The following is a 21,217-nucleotide window of genomic DNA, read 5'->3' as shown; positions in this document are numbered from 1 at the left end:
CATCTAAGTACTTAATTTGCACATTATTTCATCTTGACAAACCCTAGAGGAATAAATTATTCCCATTTTATGGTTAAACTAAGATGAACTCTTTGCCCTAAATCACAATAGATGAGGTTAAAATTCAGGTTATTGATTTAAAAACCCACACTCACTATGCCATGCTGCTTTCCAACTATACCTGCCTTCCATCTTCCCTTCCTCCACTGACACGGTCCTTCATACAGTAGCTGCTCAAATGTGAAGAAGGCCCACCAGAACAGCTACTCCAATTTAGGGTGGTCCTGAAGACACCTGACAAAATCCACTGAGCTTTGGAAAGACGCTAAGAATGCCAGGCACCATCACTTGCCCCCTTTCAGGATAAAAGGGACATATGATACCTGTTCTCTTCCCAGGTCAGGGGAGATGACACCTTACCTCTGGCCACTGGGCCTCACGGAGGCTGTCCAGGCAGTCCTCTATCTCTTTCCGTCCCATCAGACCTTTCTCTACCAGCTCCCGGAGCAAGAACAGCAGCAGGTCCCACTGCAACACACATACAGGGGGAGGTCAGGGTGCTAGGAAGACTACACAGTGACCATGACTGATACTTAAAGGACAGAGCTGCTGAGGAGGGAGAAGACCTGAGGTTAGCCTCTATAGGAGTCCATTTCAGCATGGAACAGAAAACGAGCAAGCTGTCAGAAAAGGGGGAACAAAAGAAACAAGCTCATAACATTTGGGGTGAGGGTGGTAGGTATATAAACATAACCCCAGAGGGCTAACAAGCCTGTCTGGCCCAGCCACCCACCTCTCTGACTCACCTCCCTGGGCCGAGTGTCTGCCAGAAGGCCCACGTTTCTTGGGCTCAGCAGCAGCTGCAGTGGAACAGGCACCTGAAAGTCATCCTTCCACAGGGAAAGCAGCATGTGCAGGAGCCTTCGAGCCTGCCCTCTCTCCAGCCGGTGTTGTGCCGGGGGCCCTAGGACAGGAATCTGGTCTGCAACTATGGTAAGAAAGGAAAGCCAAGCTTTAAAAAATGGAGGCAGGGTCACCTGGCCAGTCCCTGGGAGGAGGACGAGCAGAAGAAAGTTTCATGTTCTAATCTTGTTTGTACCCAACCCTGAGACTGGGGGGATCTGGCAAGAGTGAGGTGACAGAGGACATACCAAGGAGGGATGCTAACTCCACAGAGCACTTTGCCAGATGCTGCTCGGCAGGTGGGCACAGGAACTGAGGAAAAAGCAAGGAGACCCTGGACATTAGCACCATCCTTAGAGTAGCAGCCCTGAGCCAACATGACTCTGGTTATTAGGCACATACAAGGACATGCAAGAAGAGCATCTTGCCATGCCATACCTGGCGGCACTGCAGTGTCTGACCTAGCTGGCCTAGAAGTTGCTCAAGATGCTCTGGGGACACTCCCTCCTCAGGGTCCCGGGGCCCCACGGCCACAGAGAGAACATCCTAGAGAGAGTAGTGGCAGGAGAAGAGAGACCACAGAAAATGTGGCTTGGGGTGGGGATCAGCCAGTGGAGAGGCAGAAGGAAAAGGAAGGCAGGGCTCCTGGGGTGAAGTGATTGGGCCAAGGTGCCCTTAAACTGGGGGCTGGGGCAGGCCATCACAGCTGGGAGAAGCAACCAAGTGGACAACAACAGGGGACAGATGGAGCAGGTAAGCTAAAGAACAACATGCTGCCAAAATTCAAGAGACAAAGCCATATCTAGCCAATTCCCGGACAGCACCTTCTGAGAGAATTTAAGAGAACCAGTCTACTGCATACACATATTTTCTATCCCTCATGCTTGTCTATTCATCTCAGAAGAGTCGAGGTTTCAGTACAGAAAGCCTCTATGTTGAAAACCAGTAGCTAATGGCCACTCAGCCTCTCCTCCTCCCTCCTGTTACATTCTTAGTCATGCCTTCTTAGTCCTAGCCCACATCTTTACTCCTAACTACTATCCTAGACGAGGGCAAACCAGTAAATACTTTAGGCTTCACAGGCCATGAGGTCTCTGCCCAACTACTTAGCTCTGTGCGGTAGCACAAAAACAGCCCTAGACAATTTGTAAATGAGCAAGCATGGCTGTGGTTCAATAACACTTTACTTACAAAACAAGCAGCAGACTGGTTTTGGCTTATGGGTTGTTTGATGACCTTGGCTCTAGATTGTCTCTGATTTTTAAAAATCAAGTTAAAAGCACTGATTATTCTTACTGCCTGTACGAAACAAGCATTACCTCCCACATAGAAATTTCTGAAATCACATCCCAATACCCGGTGACTGCCCCTTAAAGATTCCTACTACACTGGACAATCACCACCCACCCCCATCACCATCTGTGAAATATGTATCTAGTAAAAAATTTTCATATCTACCCTTTCCCTTTTTCAGGTGATTCAAGTACCAAAAGTCAAAGAGCAATTAGGAAAGCCCTTCAATTCAACCCTGTCCTACCTCATCCCATTCAGTATCAAACAAAATGGGAACTAGCTGGATAACACAGAAAGCTGCAACACAAATACTGGAGCTGATGTGAGAAAGGAGGGAGGCCAGGAAAAGAGCAACACAAATACTGGAGCTGACGTGAGAAAGGAGGGAGGCCAGGAAAAGAGCAGGCAGTGGGGGAGAGGAGCTGAAGGGAGTAGGGAGCTGTGTACTTTGATCTCGGAGATGAGGTGGGAGGGGAGGGGAGCATGGTGCTCACAGGCACGGGAGCAGCCCCTCCGATCCCCCCGGGCAGCCGGTTCAGGACCCTGGCCTCGAAGCATGCGACTCACTGCTGCTTTCAGCTCTCTCCTGATCAGCGCTGCAGGTTAGAGGGAGAACAAAAGGGGTCACCAGAGCAGTCCTGCATGGGCTCACCATGCCCTACCCATGCCCTTCGCTGTTTCCAGCAGGCTCCAAGTCCTGTTTCCCCCAGATGGCCTCCAACTTCCTGCCAGTCCACTTCTGAAAAACTTGGTCAGCCACTCCCCTTGCCTGGGACTTACCTGTAACGTTGGCTGACAACCAAGTACAAGCTTTCTCTGTTGCAAGCCCCACAGCAATGTTCTCTGCGCTGCTTAGAACCTGTGATACAGAAGGACTGCAGAGTTAGGGGCTGGAGGAGGGTTAGGAACCATGACGAATGCCCAAATTCATGACTGACCCACCCAACGCGAGCAGCCTCACGTGCATGTTCACGAGCACACACCTCTCCCACACCAACCGCCCAGCCCGCTAGCTCCAGGCATCCTTCCTACGTACAGCTGTTGGAGTCTCCTCAGGGAGGAGTGCCCGCAAGGCACCAGGGCTCTTCTTTTGGCAGAACCTAAAAGGAGACAGAGAGGGTCAGTGAGGTCTTATTTCAGCCTGATCCACAGAAGGACATGCCCTGAGTGCACCAATCACATGAACAGGAAGGGCTCTGCCTCAGGGGGAACTACTCTCAGGCCTCTGTCCCCACCCAGATGCCAGAATGGGAACCCCAACCACCTGCTCTTCCAATACAACTTGGACTTTGTGTCCCCAAAACTAAAGCCAAAGACAGCTTACAGAGGAGGCAAAAAAAGAATGAAAACAGTGGGGTGGGGAGAAGATGTGGAATAAAGGATATGAGTGTGAGGGGAGAAAAAAAGGCAGAAAAATATAAGCTAAGAGGAGAGAGTCCAAATAGACTGGTGTCTCTTACTCCCGCCCCTGGGTCAATGCCTGGGCCCCATGGGGGCACAGCTGGGAACACAAGATCTCCAACAGCTGGGCTGGATCTCCCCCTTCCTGCCTCTGCGTCACCAGCTGCTCTTGAAGAAGTGACTCTGCCTGGTGCACCAGATCTGCCACCAGCGTGGCCCTGTAGCAGGGACAGCAATGTTTGGAGGTAGTTGGAAGGGTTGAATCAGAAAGGGGCTGCAAATTCAAGGAAATCTGGTCAGAACTAACTTCAAAGAAAGTTAGCAATTTCAGCCTCCCCCACCCGACCCTTCCTCCCCAACCCCCTGCAACTGACTTTCCTCAGTTTGGCAACAAGGTATTAGGAGTTAAAAGGGAAAAAATGGTAAAAGAATGAGACTGGGACCCTCAACACCCCCATTCCTAAACCCCTCAACCCATACTCACTTGATATGTTTGACACAATTAGAGCCAATTCTCTCTGCCACAAACTCCACAGTCCTGCGTAGGGAGGGTGGCTGGTTGTGGAAAAAGGCTTGAGCCAGCTGTGCCTATGGGAGGAGGGAGCAGTGCAGTGAAGGATTTCCCTTTTCCCCACTGAGTGGCCCCCTGCCTCCACCTTGCCCCTCACCTGCAGCCCCTGGGTGGTCCGGAGAGGCTGGGCTCCCAGGCTGGTGGTGGTGGTGGGGGTGATTTTCCTTACGAAGCCCCCACTCCGCCCACTGCTGCCTGATACCCATGAAGCTAGCAGTTTGCGGAGCTCTCCTGCATCAGGGAAGACCAAATACTTAGTTCTAGAACCTGCCCCTGCCCCCCCAGCCCAAAGCATGTTGGACTTTAAGCATTTGTGAAGCAAAGAGGCTGAGGCACCTGGGGAGTGTCTAAGAACAAAACAACACATTATGGTGTTAGGCCCATGGAGTGCCTTTTGGGTACTCAAAAAGGGACAGGCCAAGGACTAAGGACCATTGTTGGGGGTGGGGGGACAAGTATCCTCACCGATATAGGGGCAGCAAGTGTAGAGTAGATGCTGGTCCACCACAGGCATGCCATCCTAGGGGAGAGAACAGCCAGAATTGGGAAGGCAGGCAGGCTTCTTTTCCTTCCCAGTGTGCCAGAAATTATATGAGAGTTCAGTCTCTATCCTGGCTTGTCTCCTGCTGGGCCTCAGACAGCCTACCCCTTTATTCCTGTGGACCCTATGGCTCTGGCTGGACCCCAACACTCACCAAACCATGCTCTGAAGCTTTTGTATCCATCTCAAAGACCTCCAACTGACCCTCTTCCAGAAAGAACAGGTCTTCGGGGACTGTGGGAATCTGAAGAGAGATTAAAGCAGTACAAGCTGCAGTTAGCACTGGAGATTCACCACATCTCCTACCTACCTCATGGTGTCAGGGTTTAGGCAAACTTCCTCTGAAACTATGGTAATTCCCATACCTCCTTCTGAACCTTCATCTTCTGGCTCCAACCTTGATGAGACTCAGACATTCTCCCTCTCCCCATCTCCAGCCACAGTAGTTGCCCCCCTCCTTTCCAAATCTGGACCCTCACTCCACCAACCTGGAAAAGCCAGCCCAGGACAGCAAGCAGCAACAGCTTATTGAGAAAGCACATCTCCCCTTCACCCTCCTTTGACAAAACCAAGTTCCTAAAAGGTAAATGAGGGTATCAACTGAATTTGTGCAAAGAAAGAAATGAAATGAAGTAAAAGAAAGCTATGGCTAGGATGGTAATTCTCAAAAGCAGATCCAAAAGGGACTGCAGGCAACCAGAATCTCCTCAGTGCCCCTTCTCTGATCTGTACTCCCTCTTAGCTGGGCCACAGTGGGAACAGAAAAGGGCAAATAACTACCCAGTGTCTTTTTTTATGGAGCAAACCCAGCCTCTCCTCTGAGGGTCGGTTATGGCTATGGTACCATATAGGAAGCATAGACTGCAAAACTCTCTTCTTAAACATCAACCTCACCCCACACCACTTTAAAGCCTTGCCCTTTCTCTACTCACCGATGTAGTTGTAGTAGGAGAGTGAAGATGCTGCGGTAATAGTCCAGCATGGGAACAATGTGGTCAGCCAGGGAAAGGAACTCCACCAACCAGGGCACCGTGAGCACTGCTCTGTGGGCCTGTAGCCCCTGCTGTAGCAGAGCTCGTACATCCAGGACTGGGGGCACCTGGCAGGGCCAAAACTCAGTCAGCAGGTCCCGAAGGGCTCTGTGGCTCCTCCCAGCACCCTCGATACCAGAGCCCCTACTCACCTGGCTTCTCAGGGCCAGAATGGAGTCCTGGAGCTCACGGGTTGGGGGTGGTTCAGGCCCCCGGTATGGCAGGAAAGCCACAAAGCCCAGGAATTTAGCCAGAAGCCTCAGGCTGAGTAGCACCACAGCAAACTGCCTCCGTTCACCCTGTAGATCAGGGAAGTAAACAGTCCTAAGCATAAGGCTTCTAGAAAAACCCCAAATCTGTTACAAAGTTCTTGAAAATATCCCTTCCCTCCTAGGTCACAATCCCTTCCACTCCCTTGTTCTGCTTTTAACCTGCCAGTCCACATCTGACTCTCCATCTTCATCACTAGGCTCAGGCTGAGGCAGGACAAGGCCATTGAGCTCCCGGATCTTCAAACTCAGACTATCCATGAGATGCTGATTAAACTGGAAACTAGGAAGGGGAGCAAGAAAGAAAAAAAAAAAGGCACTGGAATAGGTATAAGAACCAGAATAGAGAAGAGGTACTCCAGACAGGAAGGCTCAGTGGTGTTGAGAGAGGAGGCCAAGGAGCAATGAGGTCACTCACATGGGTGAAAGAATGAGAGAGAGATCTTAAGGTGGTGAGGTAGGCAAACTGTGCCCCACCTCCTCCCATGACCACATCAAAATTTCTACTAAATTATAGAACAATCATCACTGGGAACCACCTGAAGACTAGTTGAACTGAAGTCTTATAACTAAGGATATAAAGAAGCCACTTTGAGACTGTCAGGAGGGGTGGAGATACTAAATGGGCCACAAGTGGAGATTAAGAATCAGGAGGGTTATCTCAGTTGTGGAGGTCCACCCTGAAGAGAGAGGTGGACCTCCACAGCCCCATACCAGGTTCCCCAGCCCAGGCTACCAGTGCCAACAAGAGTCTCTATAACTTCTGGCTGTGAAAAACAGCAGGGACTGCATCCCAGTGAGACAGAGTACTGCTGAAGTCCCAGGCATTCCTCTTTAGGAGCCAGTACACAGACTCACTTGCTCACAAACTCACTCGCTCTGGCTCCAGAACAGGGGTAGCAGCTTGAAAAGCTCCAGGGACATGGGGAGGAATTGAATTGACTAGCTTCAGGGTGAGGGTTAGAGTGGGAGAAGTCAGGGCACCTCTGTCCAGGGAAAGAAACCCTGGCAGGTACTGTTCCTTTCTTGAGCTCTCCCAACACCCAGCTGGAAATCTGTGTTCTCCATTTGCTGGGTAACATGATTTACTGGCCCTGGTGATTCCCTGAGACCTGGTCCCACCCCTACTCGAAGGCCTGGCTTGAGCCACTTCCAGCAGCTTTACCACACAAGTGACTTGCCTTGGCTTGCGCTATAGACTTCCCTAAACTCTCTCAAACGTCCACAAAACCCAAATATGCAGAGGCTGGCCTTGGTGTGCACTATATCTCTTGCTAAGCAACCCTACGCCTGGTACAAGTGGCAACTGATCTAAATTTGCATTTTAACTCCCACCAGGTGGTCCCAAGCCTGGCATAAGTGGCAGCCAGTCTTAGATGGGAACATAGCTCCACCAAAGTGGCCAATGCCAAGAATACACAGCATAGCCTCTCCCAAGCACTGCTAAGTCCAGCACAAGTGGTAATCAAACATCACGTTATAGCTGCAACCAGGTAGCTCCAAGACAAGCACAATGGCAGCTGACCTTGGCCTGCACCAGAGCCCTTCCTAAGAGACTCCAGAACCAACACACCAGGTAGCTGGCTTCAGATCACAACAGTGCACCAGCCAAACAAGTCAACAAACAACACACCTAAAGGGGGACTTGACTGATCCCAGAGCACTTTTAAAGTGACTCTTGCTCTGTGGGGTCAACCCTCACACAAAAGCTGTTCACTGTAGTCATGGCGAGCCCTCATAGCCAGTCAGACTGAGGGTCAGTCCTACCCCACTGATGGGCCAACAATAATCAAGGCTCAATTACAACAAGAGGGCACACACAACCCACACAAGGTACACCCCTGGAGCACATAGCTCAGGTGAATGGGAAGACTGTGCCACAGGACCTCCCAGGACACCTACTTCATAAGGCCATTATGCCAAAACAGGGAGATGTAGCAAATTTACCAAATATATAGAAACAAATATAGGGAGGCAACCAAAACGAGAAGACAAAGAAACATGTTCCAAATGAAATAACAGGAAACTATAGCAAAAGAACTAAATAAAATGGAGACAAGCAATCTACTAGATACAGAGTTCAAAACACTGGCTATAAGAATGCTCAGTGGGGCGCTGGTCAGTGTGGCTCAGTTGGTTGGGTGTTGTCCTGCATACTGAAAGGTTGCCAGATTGATTCCTGGTCAGGGCACATGCAGGGGTTGCAGGCTCAATCCCTGGTAGGGGGTGTGCAGGAGGAAGCCAACTGATGTTGCGCTCTCACATTGGTTTTTTTCTTTCCCCCCTCTCTCAAAAGTCAATAAAATTTTTTTTAAAAAAAGAATGCCCAATGGGGCAAGAAGGCCATGTGAGAGGAAGCCAAGCAGAGATTGGCTGTTTTAAACCAAGAGAAGAAAAAAAAAGAATGCTCAACAATGCTCAAACATCGGGGAAGAACAGATGAACTTGATGAGAACTTCAACAAAGAGACAGGGACTATAAAAAAGCCAGTCAGAAATGAAGACTATAATAACTGAAATAAACAATATGTTATAGGGAATCAAAAGCCAATTAAATGAAGCAAAGGACTGAATCAGTGATCTGGAAGACAATGTAAAGGAAAATACCCATCAGAACAGCAAAAAGAAAAAAGAATTTAAAAAAATTAGATCCCTGGCTGGACGTGGCTCAGCGGTTGAGCATCAACCTAGGATCCAGGCGATCGGGGTTCGATTCCCAGTCAGGGCACATGCCCGGGTTGCGGGCTAGCTGATCAATGACTCTTTCATCATTGATGTTTCTCTCTCTCTCTCTACCTCTCCTTTCCTCTCTCTGAAATCAATAAAGATATATTAAAAAAAAAAAAAAAATTAGAATAGTTTAAGGTGTGTCTGGGACATCATCAAGGGTAACATTAGTATCACAGGGGTACCAGAAGGACGACAGAGAGCAAGGAATTAAAAACCTATCTGAAGAAATAATGATGGAAAACTTCCCTAACTTGATGAAGAAAATAGAAATACAAGTCCAGGAAGCAGAGAGTCCCAAACAAGATGAACCCAAAGAGGTCTACACTGAGACACATCATAATTAACATGTCAAAGGTTAAAGACAGAATCTTTTTTTTTTTTTTAAAAATATATCTTTATTGATTTCAGAGAGAGGAAAGGAGGGGGAGAGAGAGAGAGAGAAACATCAATGATGAGAGAGTCATTGATCGAGCCCACAATGTGGGCATGTGCCCTGACAGGGAATCGAACCCCGATCACCTGGATCCCAGGTCGACGCTCAACCGCTGAGCCACGCCCGGCTGGGCAAAGACAGAGAATCTTAAAAGCAGCAAGAGGAAAGGAGTTAGTTACCTATTAGGGACCTCCCATAAGACACTCAGCTGATTTCTCAACAGAAACTTTGCAGGCCAGAAGGGATTAGCACAAAATATTCACAGTAATGAAAAGCAAAGACCCAGAAAAAATATTACTCTATCCAGTAAGGCTATCATTCAGAATCACAGGACATTAAAGAGTTTCCCAGATAAAAAAAATCTAAAGGGGTTCATCACCACTAAACCAGTATTACAAGAAATGTCAAAGGGACTTCTTTTTTGTTTTTTTTTTAAAATGTTTTTATTGACTTGAGAGAGGAAAGGAGAGGGAGAGAGAGAGAAACATCAATTGGCTGCTTCCCACACACACCCTGACTGGGGATCGAATCCACAACCTGGGTATGTGCTCTGATTGGGAATCAAACTAGCAACCCTTCGGTGCACAGGATGACACTCAACTGAGCCACACTAGCCAGGGCTCAAAGGGATTTCTTTAAGAAAAAAAGATAAAAGAATAAGAAAAACATATGAAAAAAATTCTCACTGACAAAAGACACAAAGTGGTGGATAAACCAACTATAAGCTAGTACAAAGGTGAAAAGGCAAAAGTAGGAAGGTCATGTGTAATTACAATAAGGAATAGACACACACACACACACACACAAAGGAAGTAAAAAAGAATGACAAAAACATAAATGTAGGGGGGGGTGAGTAAAAACTGTAGTAATTTTAGAATATGTTCAAACGTAAATGACCATCAACTTAAAAGAGACTGCTATAAACATAGCTTGGTATATATGAAACACGTTAACCACAGACCAAAAATCTATAAGAGTGCACAAGATATACAGAGAAAGGAACCCATATACAACATTATAGAAAATCATCAAAATACAAATAGAGGACGAGAATAAGAAAGGAACAGAGAATTACAAAATCAATCAGAAAATAATAAAATGCTGCAATAACTACATATCTATCAATAATTATTTTAAATATAAATGAACTAAATGCTCCCATCAAAAGACAGGGTGGCCGAATGGATAAGAAAACAAGACCATTACATATGCTGCCTACAAGAGATGTACTTCAGATCAAAAGAACACACAAACTGAAAGTATAGGGATGGAAAAGTTTTTCATGCAAATGTAAATGAAAAAAAGCTGGGTAGCAATACTTCTACCAGACAAAAAAAGACTTTAAATAAGGGCTGTAACAAGAGACAAAAAAGCGCACTTCATAATGATAAAGAAATCAATCCAATAAGAGGGTATAACTCTTGAAAACATCTATGCACTCAACACAGAAGAACCTGAATATATAAAGCAAATACTGATGGACATAAAGGGAGAGACAGTAATATACAGTACAGGAGTTTAACACCCCATCAACATCGATGGATATATCTTCCCAACAGATAATCAACAAAGAAACAGCAACCTTAAATGAAACACTAGGCCAAATGGATTTAATTGATATTTTCGGAGCATTTCAACCCAAAGCAGAATATACATTCTTTTCAAGTACACATGGAGCATAGTCTAAGATAGAGTACATATGAGGCCGCAAAACAAGTCTCAATAAATTTAAGAAGATTGAAATCGTATCAAGATCTTTTCTGGCCCGGCCGGGAGTGGCTCAGCGGTTGAGCGTCGACCTAGGATCCAGGCGATCGGGGATCGATTCCCGGTCAGGGCACATGTCCGGATTGTGGGCTTGATTCCCAGTCGGGGGCGTGCCGGAGGCAGCCGATCAATGACTCTCATCATTGATGTTCCTATATCTCTCTCTCCCTCTCCTTCCTTCTCTCTGAAATCAATAAAGATATATTAAAAAAAAAAATCTTCTCTGATCACAATGGCATGAAACTATAATTACAGGAAAAAAATGAAAAACACATAAAAACATGGAGACTTAATTATGTTACTAAACAATGAATAGGTTAACAATGAGATCAAGGAAGAAATCAAAAGATACCTTGAGATAAATGAAAATGAAGACACAGACAATCCAAAAAAAAAAAAAAAATCTATGGGCACTAGTCGGTGTGGCTCAGTGGTTAGAGCACTGGCCGGCAGACTGAAGGGTCCTGGGTTCAATTCTGCCCAAGGACATGTACCTCAGTTGCAGGCTCCATCCCCAACCTGGGTGGGGTAAGTGTGGGAAGCAACCAATCAATGTGTCTCTCATATCGATGTCCATTCCCCCTGCTTGTACTCTTTCTGAAAAGCAATGGAAAAAATATCCTCGGGTGAGGATTTAAAAAAAAACACAAAAAAATCTATGGGACACAGCCAAAGCAATTCTATGAGGAAAAATTCAGGGTCTACGTCATGAAACAAGAAAAACCTCAGATAAATAATCTAACCTTACACCTAAAGGAACTAGAAAAGAAAAAACAAACAAAGCTCAAAGTGAGTAAAAGGAAGGAAATAATAAAGAGCAGAAATAAATGAAATTAACTCTACAAAACTATTGAAAAGATCAATGAAACCAAGAGTTGTTTCTTTGAAAGGATAAACAAATTGATAAAACTTTAGCCAGACCATCAAGAAAAAATTAAAGGGCTCAAATAAATAAAAGCAGAAAGAAAAGAGAAGTGACAACTGACACCACAGAAATACAAATAATTATAAGAAACTACTACAGTCCAGCCAGCGTGGCTCAGTGGTTGAGCATCAACTTATGAACCAAGAGGTCACCGGTTTGACTTCTGGTCAAGGCACATGCCCAGGTTTTGGGCTTGATCCCCAGTGGAGGCAGTCAATGACTCTCTCATCACTGATATTTCATCTCTCTCCCTCTTCCTTCCTCTCTCTGAAATCAATAAAGATATATTTATTTATTTATTTTTAATCTTCACCCAAGGATATTTTTTCCATTGCTTTTCAGAGAGAGTGGGGAGGGTGGGGAGAGAGACATGGATGTGGGAGAGATACATCTATTGGTTGCCTCCCACATGCGCCCTAACTGGGACTGGGCCCAGGGATTAAGCCTGCAACTGAGGTATGTGCCATTGGCCGAAATCAAACACAGGACCCTTCAGTCTGTGGGCCGATGCTGTAACCATTGAGCAAACCCAGCTAGGGCAAAGACATATTTAATTAAAAAAAAAAAAAAAAAAAGAAAGAAAATACTACAAATAATTATATACCAAAAAATTGGACAACCTGGAAGAAATGGATAAATTCCTAGAAACATACAAACTTTCAAGGCTGAACCAGGAAGAAACAGAAAATCTGAACAAACTGATAACGGCTAATATAGAATCATTAATCAACAAACTCGCAACAAACAAAAGCCTTGGACCATGGCTTCACAGGTGAATTTTACCAACCATTCAAAGAGTTAATACCTATCCTCAAACTAGTCCAAAAAAAACAGAGAAAGGAAGACTCCCAAACTCATTTTAAGAGGCCAGCACTATCCTGATACCAAAACAAAAAAGACTACAAAAAATGAAAATAGGACAATATCCCTCATGAATATAGATGTAAAAATCCTCAACAAGTATTAGTAAACTGAATTCAGCAATAACTTAAAAAGATCATAATCATTGTCAAGTGGGATTTATTCCTGGATGCAAGTTTGGTTCACTATCTGCAAATGAATTAATGTGGTACATCACATAAACAAAATGAAGGATAAAAATCATATAATCATATCAATAGATGCAGAAAAAGCATTTGACAAAACCCAACATCCATTTATGATAAAAACTCTCAGCAAAGCGAGATAATAACTCGACATACCCCAGTGAAAATCTGAAAGCTTTTTATTTAACATCAGGAAAAAGACAGGGATGTCCACTTTCACCACTTTTATTTAACATAGTATTAAAGGTTCTAGTCACAGCAATGAGACAAGAAAAAGAAATAAAAAGCATCCAAATTGGAAAGGAAGAAGTAAAACTATCATTTTTTACAGATGACACGATACTCTATACAAACAACCCTAACAATTCCACCAGAAAATTATTAGGATAAATGAATTCAGTAAAGAATCAGGATACAACATTAATATTAGGAAATTGGCTTCACTTTTATACACCAATAACAAACCCTCAGAAAGAGAAATTAAGAAAAAATCCCAGTTACAACTGCATCAAAAAAAATATCTAGGAATAAATTTAACCAAGGAAGTAAAAGACCTGTACTCAGTAAACTATAAGACACTGAAGAAAGAAACTGAAGATACAAATAAATGAAGCATATATCATGCTAATAGATAGGGAGAATCAACATTGTTAAAATGCCCATACTACCCAAAGCTATCTATAAACTCAATGCAATCCCTATAAATATCAATGGCTTTTTCCCCCCGCACAGAACTAGAATAATTCTAAAATTTATATGGAACCATAAAAGACTCCAAATAGTCATAGCAATCTTGGGAAAGAACTAAATTGGAGGTATCATGCTATCAGATATGAAATTATATAAGGCTATAGTAATCAAAACAGCTTGGTACTGGCATAAAAACAAACACATGGCTCAATGGAACAGAATAGAGAGCCCAGAAATAAATCCATGCATGTATGGTTAATTAATCTATGACAAAGGAGGCAAGAATATATGGTGAGGTAACGACTGTCTTCATTACATGGTACTGAGAAAATTGGACAGGTCCATGCAAAAAAGAAACAAGAAACTGGACCACTTTCATACACTATATACAAAAATAAACTTAAAATGGATTAAAGACTTAAATGTAAGGCCTGAAACCACAAAACTCCTAGATGAAAAGCAGAGGCAATAAACTCTATGACATCACTTTTAGCAATATTTTTTTGGACATGTCTCCTGGGGCAAGGGAAACAAAAGAAAAAATAAACAAATGGAACTACATCAAACTAAAGTTTTTGCACACCAAAGGAAACAATCAACAAAACCCAAAGACAACCTATTGAAAGGGAGAAGGTATTCACCAACAATACGCCTGATAAGGGGTTAATATCCAAAATATAAAAGGAACTCATATAACTGAACACCAAAAAATCCCAAACAATTCAATTGAAAAATGTGCAGAAGATCTGAATAGACCTTTCTCCAAAGAGGATATACAGATGGCCAATACACATATGAAAAGCTGCTGAAAGTTAACTTATTATCAGGGAAATGCAATTTAAAACCAAAATGAAATACCACCTCACACCTGTCAGAATGGCTATCATTAAGACACAAACAAGTGCTAGCAAGGATGTGGAGAAATAGGAAACCTCATGTACTGTTTGGTGGGACTGTAAATTGGTGCAGCCAGTATGTAAAACAGTATGGAGGTTCCTCAAAACATTAAAAATAGAACTACTCCCCGGACCACATGGTTCAGTGGATGAGCATCGACCTACAATCTAGGAGATCACAGTTCAATTCCCAGTCAGGGCACATGCCCGGGTTGCAGTCTCGATCCCCAGTAAGGGGTGTGCAGGAGGCAGCCGTTCAATGACTCTCTCATCACTGATGTTTCTCTCTCTCTCTCTCTCTCTCTCCCCCTTCCTCTCTCTGAAATCAATCAAGACATATTAAAAAATAATAATAAAAAAAGATCTACCATATGACCCAGCAATTCCACTACTGGGTATTTATCCAAAGAAATCCAAAACACTAATTCAAAAAGATGTATTGCACCCCTATGTTCAATGCAACATTATATACAGATACCAAGTATGGAAGCAACCTAAGTGTCCATTGGCAGACAAATGGATAAAGATGTGGTACATAGTGTATATGGAAATTACTCAGCCATAAAAAAATGAATTAAATCTTTCCATTTGTGACAACATAAATGAACCTAGAGGGTATTATGCTGAGTGAAATAAGTCAGAGAGAGACAAATACCATATCACTTCACTTATATATGTAATGTAATAAACAATATAAACAAACAAAATTATACAAAGAGCAAACTGATGGTTACCAGATGGGAGGGATGTTGGGGATATGGATGAAAAAGGTAAAGGAATTAAGAGGTATAAATTGCCAGTTATAAAAACAGTCACAGGGATGTAAAGTACAGCATAGAAAATATAGTCAATAGTATTGTGATAACTATGTATGGCTTCAGGTGGGTAATAGACTTATCTGGGTGATCACTTTGTAAGTTATATAAGTTATATAAATTTTTAATCACTGCTGTACACCTGAAACTAATATAATATTTAATGTTGACTGTAATTGAGAAAAAAATTTTTAATTAAAAAAAAAGAGGAAAACGGAGGCAGAAAGTGTGAGCTAGAAGGAGGCCCAGGTATCACCAGTCCCACCCTGTTATATTCTAGGCAAAGGAGAGAGAGAACCATCTGCCCTTCTGGGAAGACAACCCTCTCCTGGCCTCTGTCCCACTCACCGCAAGACATAGGAACCTTTACCTGCTGGCACTCAGAATAAAGTCCCTGAAGAATCCCTGACAGCCTGGGAAGGACGGGGGTGGGCAGGGACCACCACTGCTCTGAGGGGCTGCAAGCCGTTCCTGTAGGCGCCGCAACCGTCCCAACTTGTCAGCTCCAAGCATACTTAACACATCAGAAGCCTCACCCAAGATTGTGCTCCCAGCACCACCAGGACTCTGGCACATCTGGAGCAGTGGTGAGGAGAGAAATAAAAAAACAATAAGTTTTTTTTTTTGGAAAGAAGGATTGAACAAAATAAAGAGGAAGTAATAAACATTTATGGAATGCCAACCCTTTATTGGTGCCACAGATACATTTTTTGAGGTAGGGGTTATGTTCTTGTTTTACAAGTGAAGAAACTGCAACTGCAAGATGAAACATCTACCTAGGGTCAATAAAGCCAGGATCTAAAACCAGGCCCATCTGAGTCTTAAGCCCACACTCTTTCTACCACAACAGAATTCAAGGGTCAGAAAGTAGTGAGAGGTTGAAGGCAGGTAGGAAGGTAAGGGGTGTGAGAGGAGGCCCAGGGAGGTGGGGGTGCAGGGCATGTTGAGAGAGCGCCCTCACTCCTCTCTGCTGCCTGAGTTTCAACCACTACCCAAGAAGCAGAACTCCTGTTTGAACTCCAGCCCAGGACCTGCCTGGCTGCCCCCACTATCCCACAGTGCCAGCCATTACTTGGCTGTCTGTAATGCCTACTGTTCACTGTAGATTAATCTCCTGCTAGGGCTATTACCTGGAGAAGTTGTTTTTGAAAAAGCCGAACAAAATGACTGTGGCTGCAGGCTGCAGAGAGTTGACCCATCATGGCTCTGAGGAATGAAGCAGGAACAGAGTGTGAGGGAAGGAGGAAGGGGCTAGATCTGAGAGAACCACCTTGGGACTTTCAGCCCTTTACCAGGCCCTCTGAGCAGACCTCTGCCATAGCCAGCACAAGAAAGTAGGAAAAGGTAAGGGACACTTTCGTCAGTAGTGAGATCCCTTCAAGGCTAAAGATACATTTAGCCAAACAAGAAATAACATCACTCCTCTAATCATCAATCCTCAATGAGTGCCAGTGAGCTTCATGACCCAGGAGGAAGGTAAATCACTGGGCAGAAGATATTCTTTCTGCATCCTAGTTATGTAGCTATGCAAAGTGATCAGAATTGCCAAACCAGACAATGGGGAAAATAGAAATTGGAAAGGCTCTAACCAGTAACTTGGGCCAAAACTCAAGCAAACAGGAGTAAGAGCTTTGCATTTTTCCAAGCGTTCACCACCACAGAACAAGTATGTAATTTCTGAGTGAAAGGAGCTGGAGAGACAAATCCCCGAGGAGAGGCAGAGTTGTCAATAACTGGAGAGATTAAGAATAGGATAACAGCTTCAGGCCGGAAGCAGTGGGAGAAAGGCCTTCCTCCAGTTACCCAAGTACCACTAAGCTGCTCCCTGCTGGAAGCAAGCAAGACAAGGTGACCAGTGTTTGAGCACCTACCTGATCCTGCTGCCCAAGCCCTTCTCAAAATCCCAGCCAGGCTCCTCATGGCGATCTTCCCACTCTCGAAGTACCTCATAAAATACATCTCTGACAGACACATAAGAATGACTGATGAACTAAGGCACAGCTGATTTCATTCCCAGCTGATCTAACTCAATCCCAAGAGCACCTTCCCTAGCTCAGAAGAACTGAGGACAGGACTACCCACAGCCCCATTCCTTATGTTTTCCAAAGTTCCCTACAGGATGACAATGTTATAACCCAGCAGCAGCATACCACATGCCTAATGTACTTCTGTGGGTACCGAAAGCTCTAATTTGTCTGAGAACCCTGTGACTAAGTCACACCCTGTGAGAAGGCTGCTAAGATCAGAGGTTCAAGTCTAAGGGCATAAAGCAACTGTTAGCACCAAACTTTTAGTTTCTATGAAAATGACATAAGTTGCCTATCCCAGAGTAAATGTGGCTTCATCCCCTCCCCCTGAATTCCCTTATCACCTCTGCTTTTTAAAAGTATGAAAGGCTCGGTCACTGGAGAAGTTGGCACGATTGTCAGTTTCTGGCTGAAAGGAGACAGCTTGAACAGATGGTGGCATCGTCAGAGAGACCTAAAATATGGCAATGACATTAGGAACAGGAGCCTGCAGAGTGCATGCTCAGAAAACTTCATCCCTTTATTCTTGCCCAGTTACACCACAGGACAGTAGAATGGTGTGAGTTGGGCTGCCTGAACTATGAGGCTGGAAAGGGTCAGGTCTGGGCCAGTAGACATGTAAGATAAGAGTCAGTACCTTGGCAACACTGCCCTCGTAGGCAACTCGAAGGCGGCCTTGGAGAGATGGTGAGAAGCATAGCAGCCGCTCATTCTCAGCCAACAGCTTCAAGGTCCCTTTGTCCAGGTAGGAAAGAACTCTATAGGGTCAAGAGCACATATGACTGTAATCAGACACAAACTGCAAATAGGAAGCTGGCACCTGCACACCACACAGAATATGGAGCACGGAGCAGGTATGTAAGGCAAAGTCACAGGCCAAGGATTAAAGATGATAAAAGTAAAAGGGGAGGAAATGAGACCTTATGGAGTAGGGAGCAAGAGAGCAGGACAGGAACATGAGACATTAATCCAAAGGTCAGTCACCAAGACCACAGTGGGCAGTTTGATTCTTTCACAGGTTAAATTCATAGCCTTGATACAAAATTAAAGGGTTACATGTAGGAAAAGGTACAGGGTAACTGCATACACATGTTAAGCTCAAGTCCATACACGAAGTGGCCAGAAAACCAAGTGGACAATGGGAATAAGGCTCAGATGTCTCAGCTAGGGAAACTCACTGAAACTGATGTTCCAAAACCTGCACTGCGAAGAAGACACAATCGTGGACACTCTGGAATAGTGGGCTTTCCAGGGAATCTAGAAGGATAGTATCAAGCTGTCAGTTAAGAATTATTCCATTTCTAGACCCCATTTCTCAAAAAGAGGCTTGTTCACTGACCTAGGACTCCCAGACTAGGTTCAAAGTCACTGTCCTTGGCAGCCACCATTCTCCGGGCAGTAAGCAGCTGAAGGACGAAGAAAAGCTCCAAGAAGAGATTTGGCACCAGGTTTTCTGGATATAAGAAGAAACCCCAGCACAATGAGCACCATTCAGAATCAAGGCTCAGTTCTACATGCCTTATCAATTCTCTTACCCTACAGTTCTTTAAGTATCCACTCCAGAGCCCTTTGCTCTCACTCACCTGCAATGCATGAAGAATAGACAAGGGCTACCAGCTCTAGGCGCTGGCGAGAAGACACTTTGGCAGGATCAGCAGGTTCAGCTGTGAGGTTTCCTGTCCGGATGGGGAGGGAAGACCCCAATTCTGGGGTAGGACAGGTGGGAGCAGGTGATTGCTGCAGCTGCTTAGAGCTATGGAGATAAAGAGATATCATGAGCACTCTGCCTGGCTTCCCCTCCAAAGCTATACTCGGGTTCCTCCAGAGGGGACAGCCATAGCCCAGGAAACATACCCAAGGTTCCCAGGGGGCAATCAACCTCAGGGAAAAGCCTTACAGATCCCCCACAGGAAGGAAGCTAACATCCCAGGGAGCAGCAAGGCCATACCGCTCCTTCCTGAGCATCTCCCGCTCTTCTTGCAGACTTCCGCACCCTGGGGTAAGGCCATGGCCCCAAGGGCTAGAGTCCAGGACTGAGGGTTGGGAACTGGGGACAGAGCTGATGGGGGGTGAAGTGAAGCAGATCTTGGGCTTGGAGAGTGACCGCTCTTCGCTCACCGGAGTTGGGTTGATCCTGCGTGAAGGCTTCGTCCTGTTGAGAGTAGCTACAGGTTTTTCTCCAATTCCCACTTCAAGCATCCTGACAAGAGCTGGGGTCTCTGCGACACGCCCCTCATTACTGTAATTATCTCATTCCCAACCTTCCAGCAATTCCCAAGCTCTACTAAGGAGTGCCCAGCCCCAAGTTATTGACTCCCCTAGCATAGCTTTGCACCACCCATCTCCTGGATGAGAAGTGATTCTCACCCTGCATTGCCCGGGGGAATCGAGCCTACTGGAGGGAACTCCTCCAGGTTGCTGAGGTTTGGAGGATCAGAGCGCGCGCGGATGGGGCTGCCAGAGGCCCTAGGCCTGCGGCCCCCCGCCCAGGGCAGGCTCTCCCCGCCGACCCCCTCTTCCAGGCTCCCGAAGCCGCGGCCCCCTCGCTCACGGGCCTGCCCCGGGCCCCGCCTCCTGCCTCCGCGGCGGGCTGAAGGGGCCTCGGCGGCGGCGGCGGCGGCGGCGGCGGCGCTCAAAGGCTCGGTCGGAGGAAAGAGCTGGCTGCGCGCCCCGCGGCCGCCCCGCGGCGGGCCCCCGGGCCTTCCCGGCAGAGTTGCCGAGGAGCCCGGGGCCTTGGCTGGAGTCGGGGGACCCTGCGGGACGACACGGCTGCTCTGCTCCCTCAGGAAGTTCAGCAGGAACGGCACGAATTCCTTCCGCAATGGCCGGAGTGAGCTCAGCGCGGCCGCCTCCGGGGGGTCATCCTGAGGAAAAAGCGGCAATAGGTGAGAGGGTCAGCTGCCAGCCCAAGGCCGCGAACAGCGGAGCGGCCCCCAGTTAGAGCGCACTCGGCCCGGGCTGACAGCCAGCCACCCTAGAGGAAGGGGAACTAAGGGGTGGTATCTCCGCTGAAAGCGGATTCGGGTCAGGCCTGGGGGCGTGTCGGCGCTGTTACCTCCGAACTCTCAGCGCTGCGCGCGATCCACCGCACGGCGGCTGCGACCGACACCTCCTCTCGCAGCAGCGACTCCAAAACGGCCGCCATCCCGGTCTGGGCGCTCCGAGGCGATTGCGCAGGCGCCGGCGCGCCGCGAGCGGCAGGGGAGGGGCGGGGCCGGCGCCGCGGGGCGACCGTTGGGCCGCGGGGCGGAGGGGCGGGGCCGGGCCGGCGGAACTTCCCTCGGCTGAGGTTCGGCTCCGGCCCCGAGTCAAGGCCGCAGTCCGGGACTACAGGCCTGGTGGTGTGGGAGGTGCAGCGCTCGGCTATGGGTGCGCCCCGGCTCGGCCTGTCCTGCCCCGAGGGGCGACCTGCGGGGACTGGGGGTCGCGGCGGGAGAGACCGAGGGCCGGGAGAGCGGCCCGACGGTGAAGGTGAATAATTCTCCGGAGAGAGGCCCTGACTGTATCTTTCTCGATAAGCACATTATTTTCTAGCAATCGTTTACGCTTTCCAGATTCACCCGTTATCCCTCTAAAAAAGTTACTATAAAGTTAGCCTAACCTCATTTGACCTTTTTCAAAGGCTTGAGTTTTCAATCCCCGCCCATGCGGTACCCACAGGTTTTCCGTCGCCCGCGTCACTGGCCGACCTTTTACACTTGGAGCCAGAATTCTTGCTGGGAGGGAGGCTTTTTAAAATCCTCAGCCCACAGCCCTTCAAGTGCCTCGGGCTTCCCTGCAGTGTGTCTTTACATCCCTCACACGTAGTTATGATGGGTTTACACCAGGTTAATACTTCAACTGCTTTGCAATTGAGATGTTAATAGGCACATTCCTGATT

At 46.5% G+C, this 21,217-nt stretch overlaps 1 protein-coding gene across 1 annotated transcript in view; it reads right to left on the bottom strand.

Moving 5' to 3' along the window:
- CDAN1 (codanin 1) overlaps positions 1-20,497 on the bottom strand; it is a 31,776-nt gene extending 11,279 nt beyond the window's left edge. Inside the window, exons 1-27 of the mRNA XM_087821978.1 lie at positions 20,393-20,497; positions 19,705-20,201; positions 19,286-19,489; positions 18,921-19,090; positions 18,677-18,790; positions 18,516-18,594; positions 17,975-18,095; positions 17,682-17,791; positions 17,182-17,271; positions 16,441-16,516; positions 15,681-15,886; positions 6,172-6,292; positions 5,893-6,039; positions 5,642-5,808; positions 5,198-5,285; positions 4,864-4,953; positions 4,634-4,688; positions 4,266-4,399; positions 4,082-4,185; positions 3,657-3,815; positions 3,233-3,296; positions 2,977-3,055; positions 2,644-2,792; positions 1,342-1,449; positions 1,152-1,215; positions 807-988; positions 421-528 (exon numbers count right to left, since the gene is read on the bottom strand). Coding sequence (XP_087678104.1) covers positions 421-528; positions 807-988; positions 1,152-1,215; positions 1,342-1,449; positions 2,644-2,792; positions 2,977-3,055; positions 3,233-3,296; positions 3,657-3,815; positions 4,082-4,185; positions 4,266-4,399; positions 4,634-4,688; positions 4,864-4,953; positions 5,198-5,285; positions 5,642-5,808; positions 5,893-6,039; positions 6,172-6,292; positions 15,681-15,886; positions 16,441-16,516; positions 17,182-17,271; positions 17,682-17,791; positions 17,975-18,095; positions 18,516-18,594; positions 18,677-18,790; positions 18,921-19,090; positions 19,286-19,489; positions 19,705-20,201; positions 20,393-20,482 — 3,576 coding nt within the window. The 5' untranslated portion in view covers positions 20,483-20,497. The remainder of the gene's footprint in view (positions 1-420; positions 529-806; positions 989-1,151; positions 1,216-1,341; positions 1,450-2,643; positions 2,793-2,976; positions 3,056-3,232; positions 3,297-3,656; positions 3,816-4,081; positions 4,186-4,265; positions 4,400-4,633; positions 4,689-4,863; positions 4,954-5,197; positions 5,286-5,641; positions 5,809-5,892; positions 6,040-6,171; positions 6,293-15,680; positions 15,887-16,440; positions 16,517-17,181; positions 17,272-17,681; positions 17,792-17,974; positions 18,096-18,515; positions 18,595-18,676; positions 18,791-18,920; positions 19,091-19,285; positions 19,490-19,704; positions 20,202-20,392) is intronic.
- Between the last annotated feature and the right edge of the window lie 720 nt (positions 20,498-21,217).

This window comes from Miniopterus natalensis, chromosome 1 (assembly GCF_054644295.1).
Source record: "Miniopterus natalensis isolate mMinNat1 chromosome 1, mMinNat1.hap1, whole genome shotgun sequence".
Taxonomy (NCBI): domain Eukaryota; kingdom Metazoa; phylum Chordata; class Mammalia; order Chiroptera; family Miniopteridae; genus Miniopterus; species Miniopterus natalensis.
The sequence above is the reverse complement of the archived record's forward strand: the minus strand, read 5'-3'. Positions and strand labels throughout refer to the sequence as shown.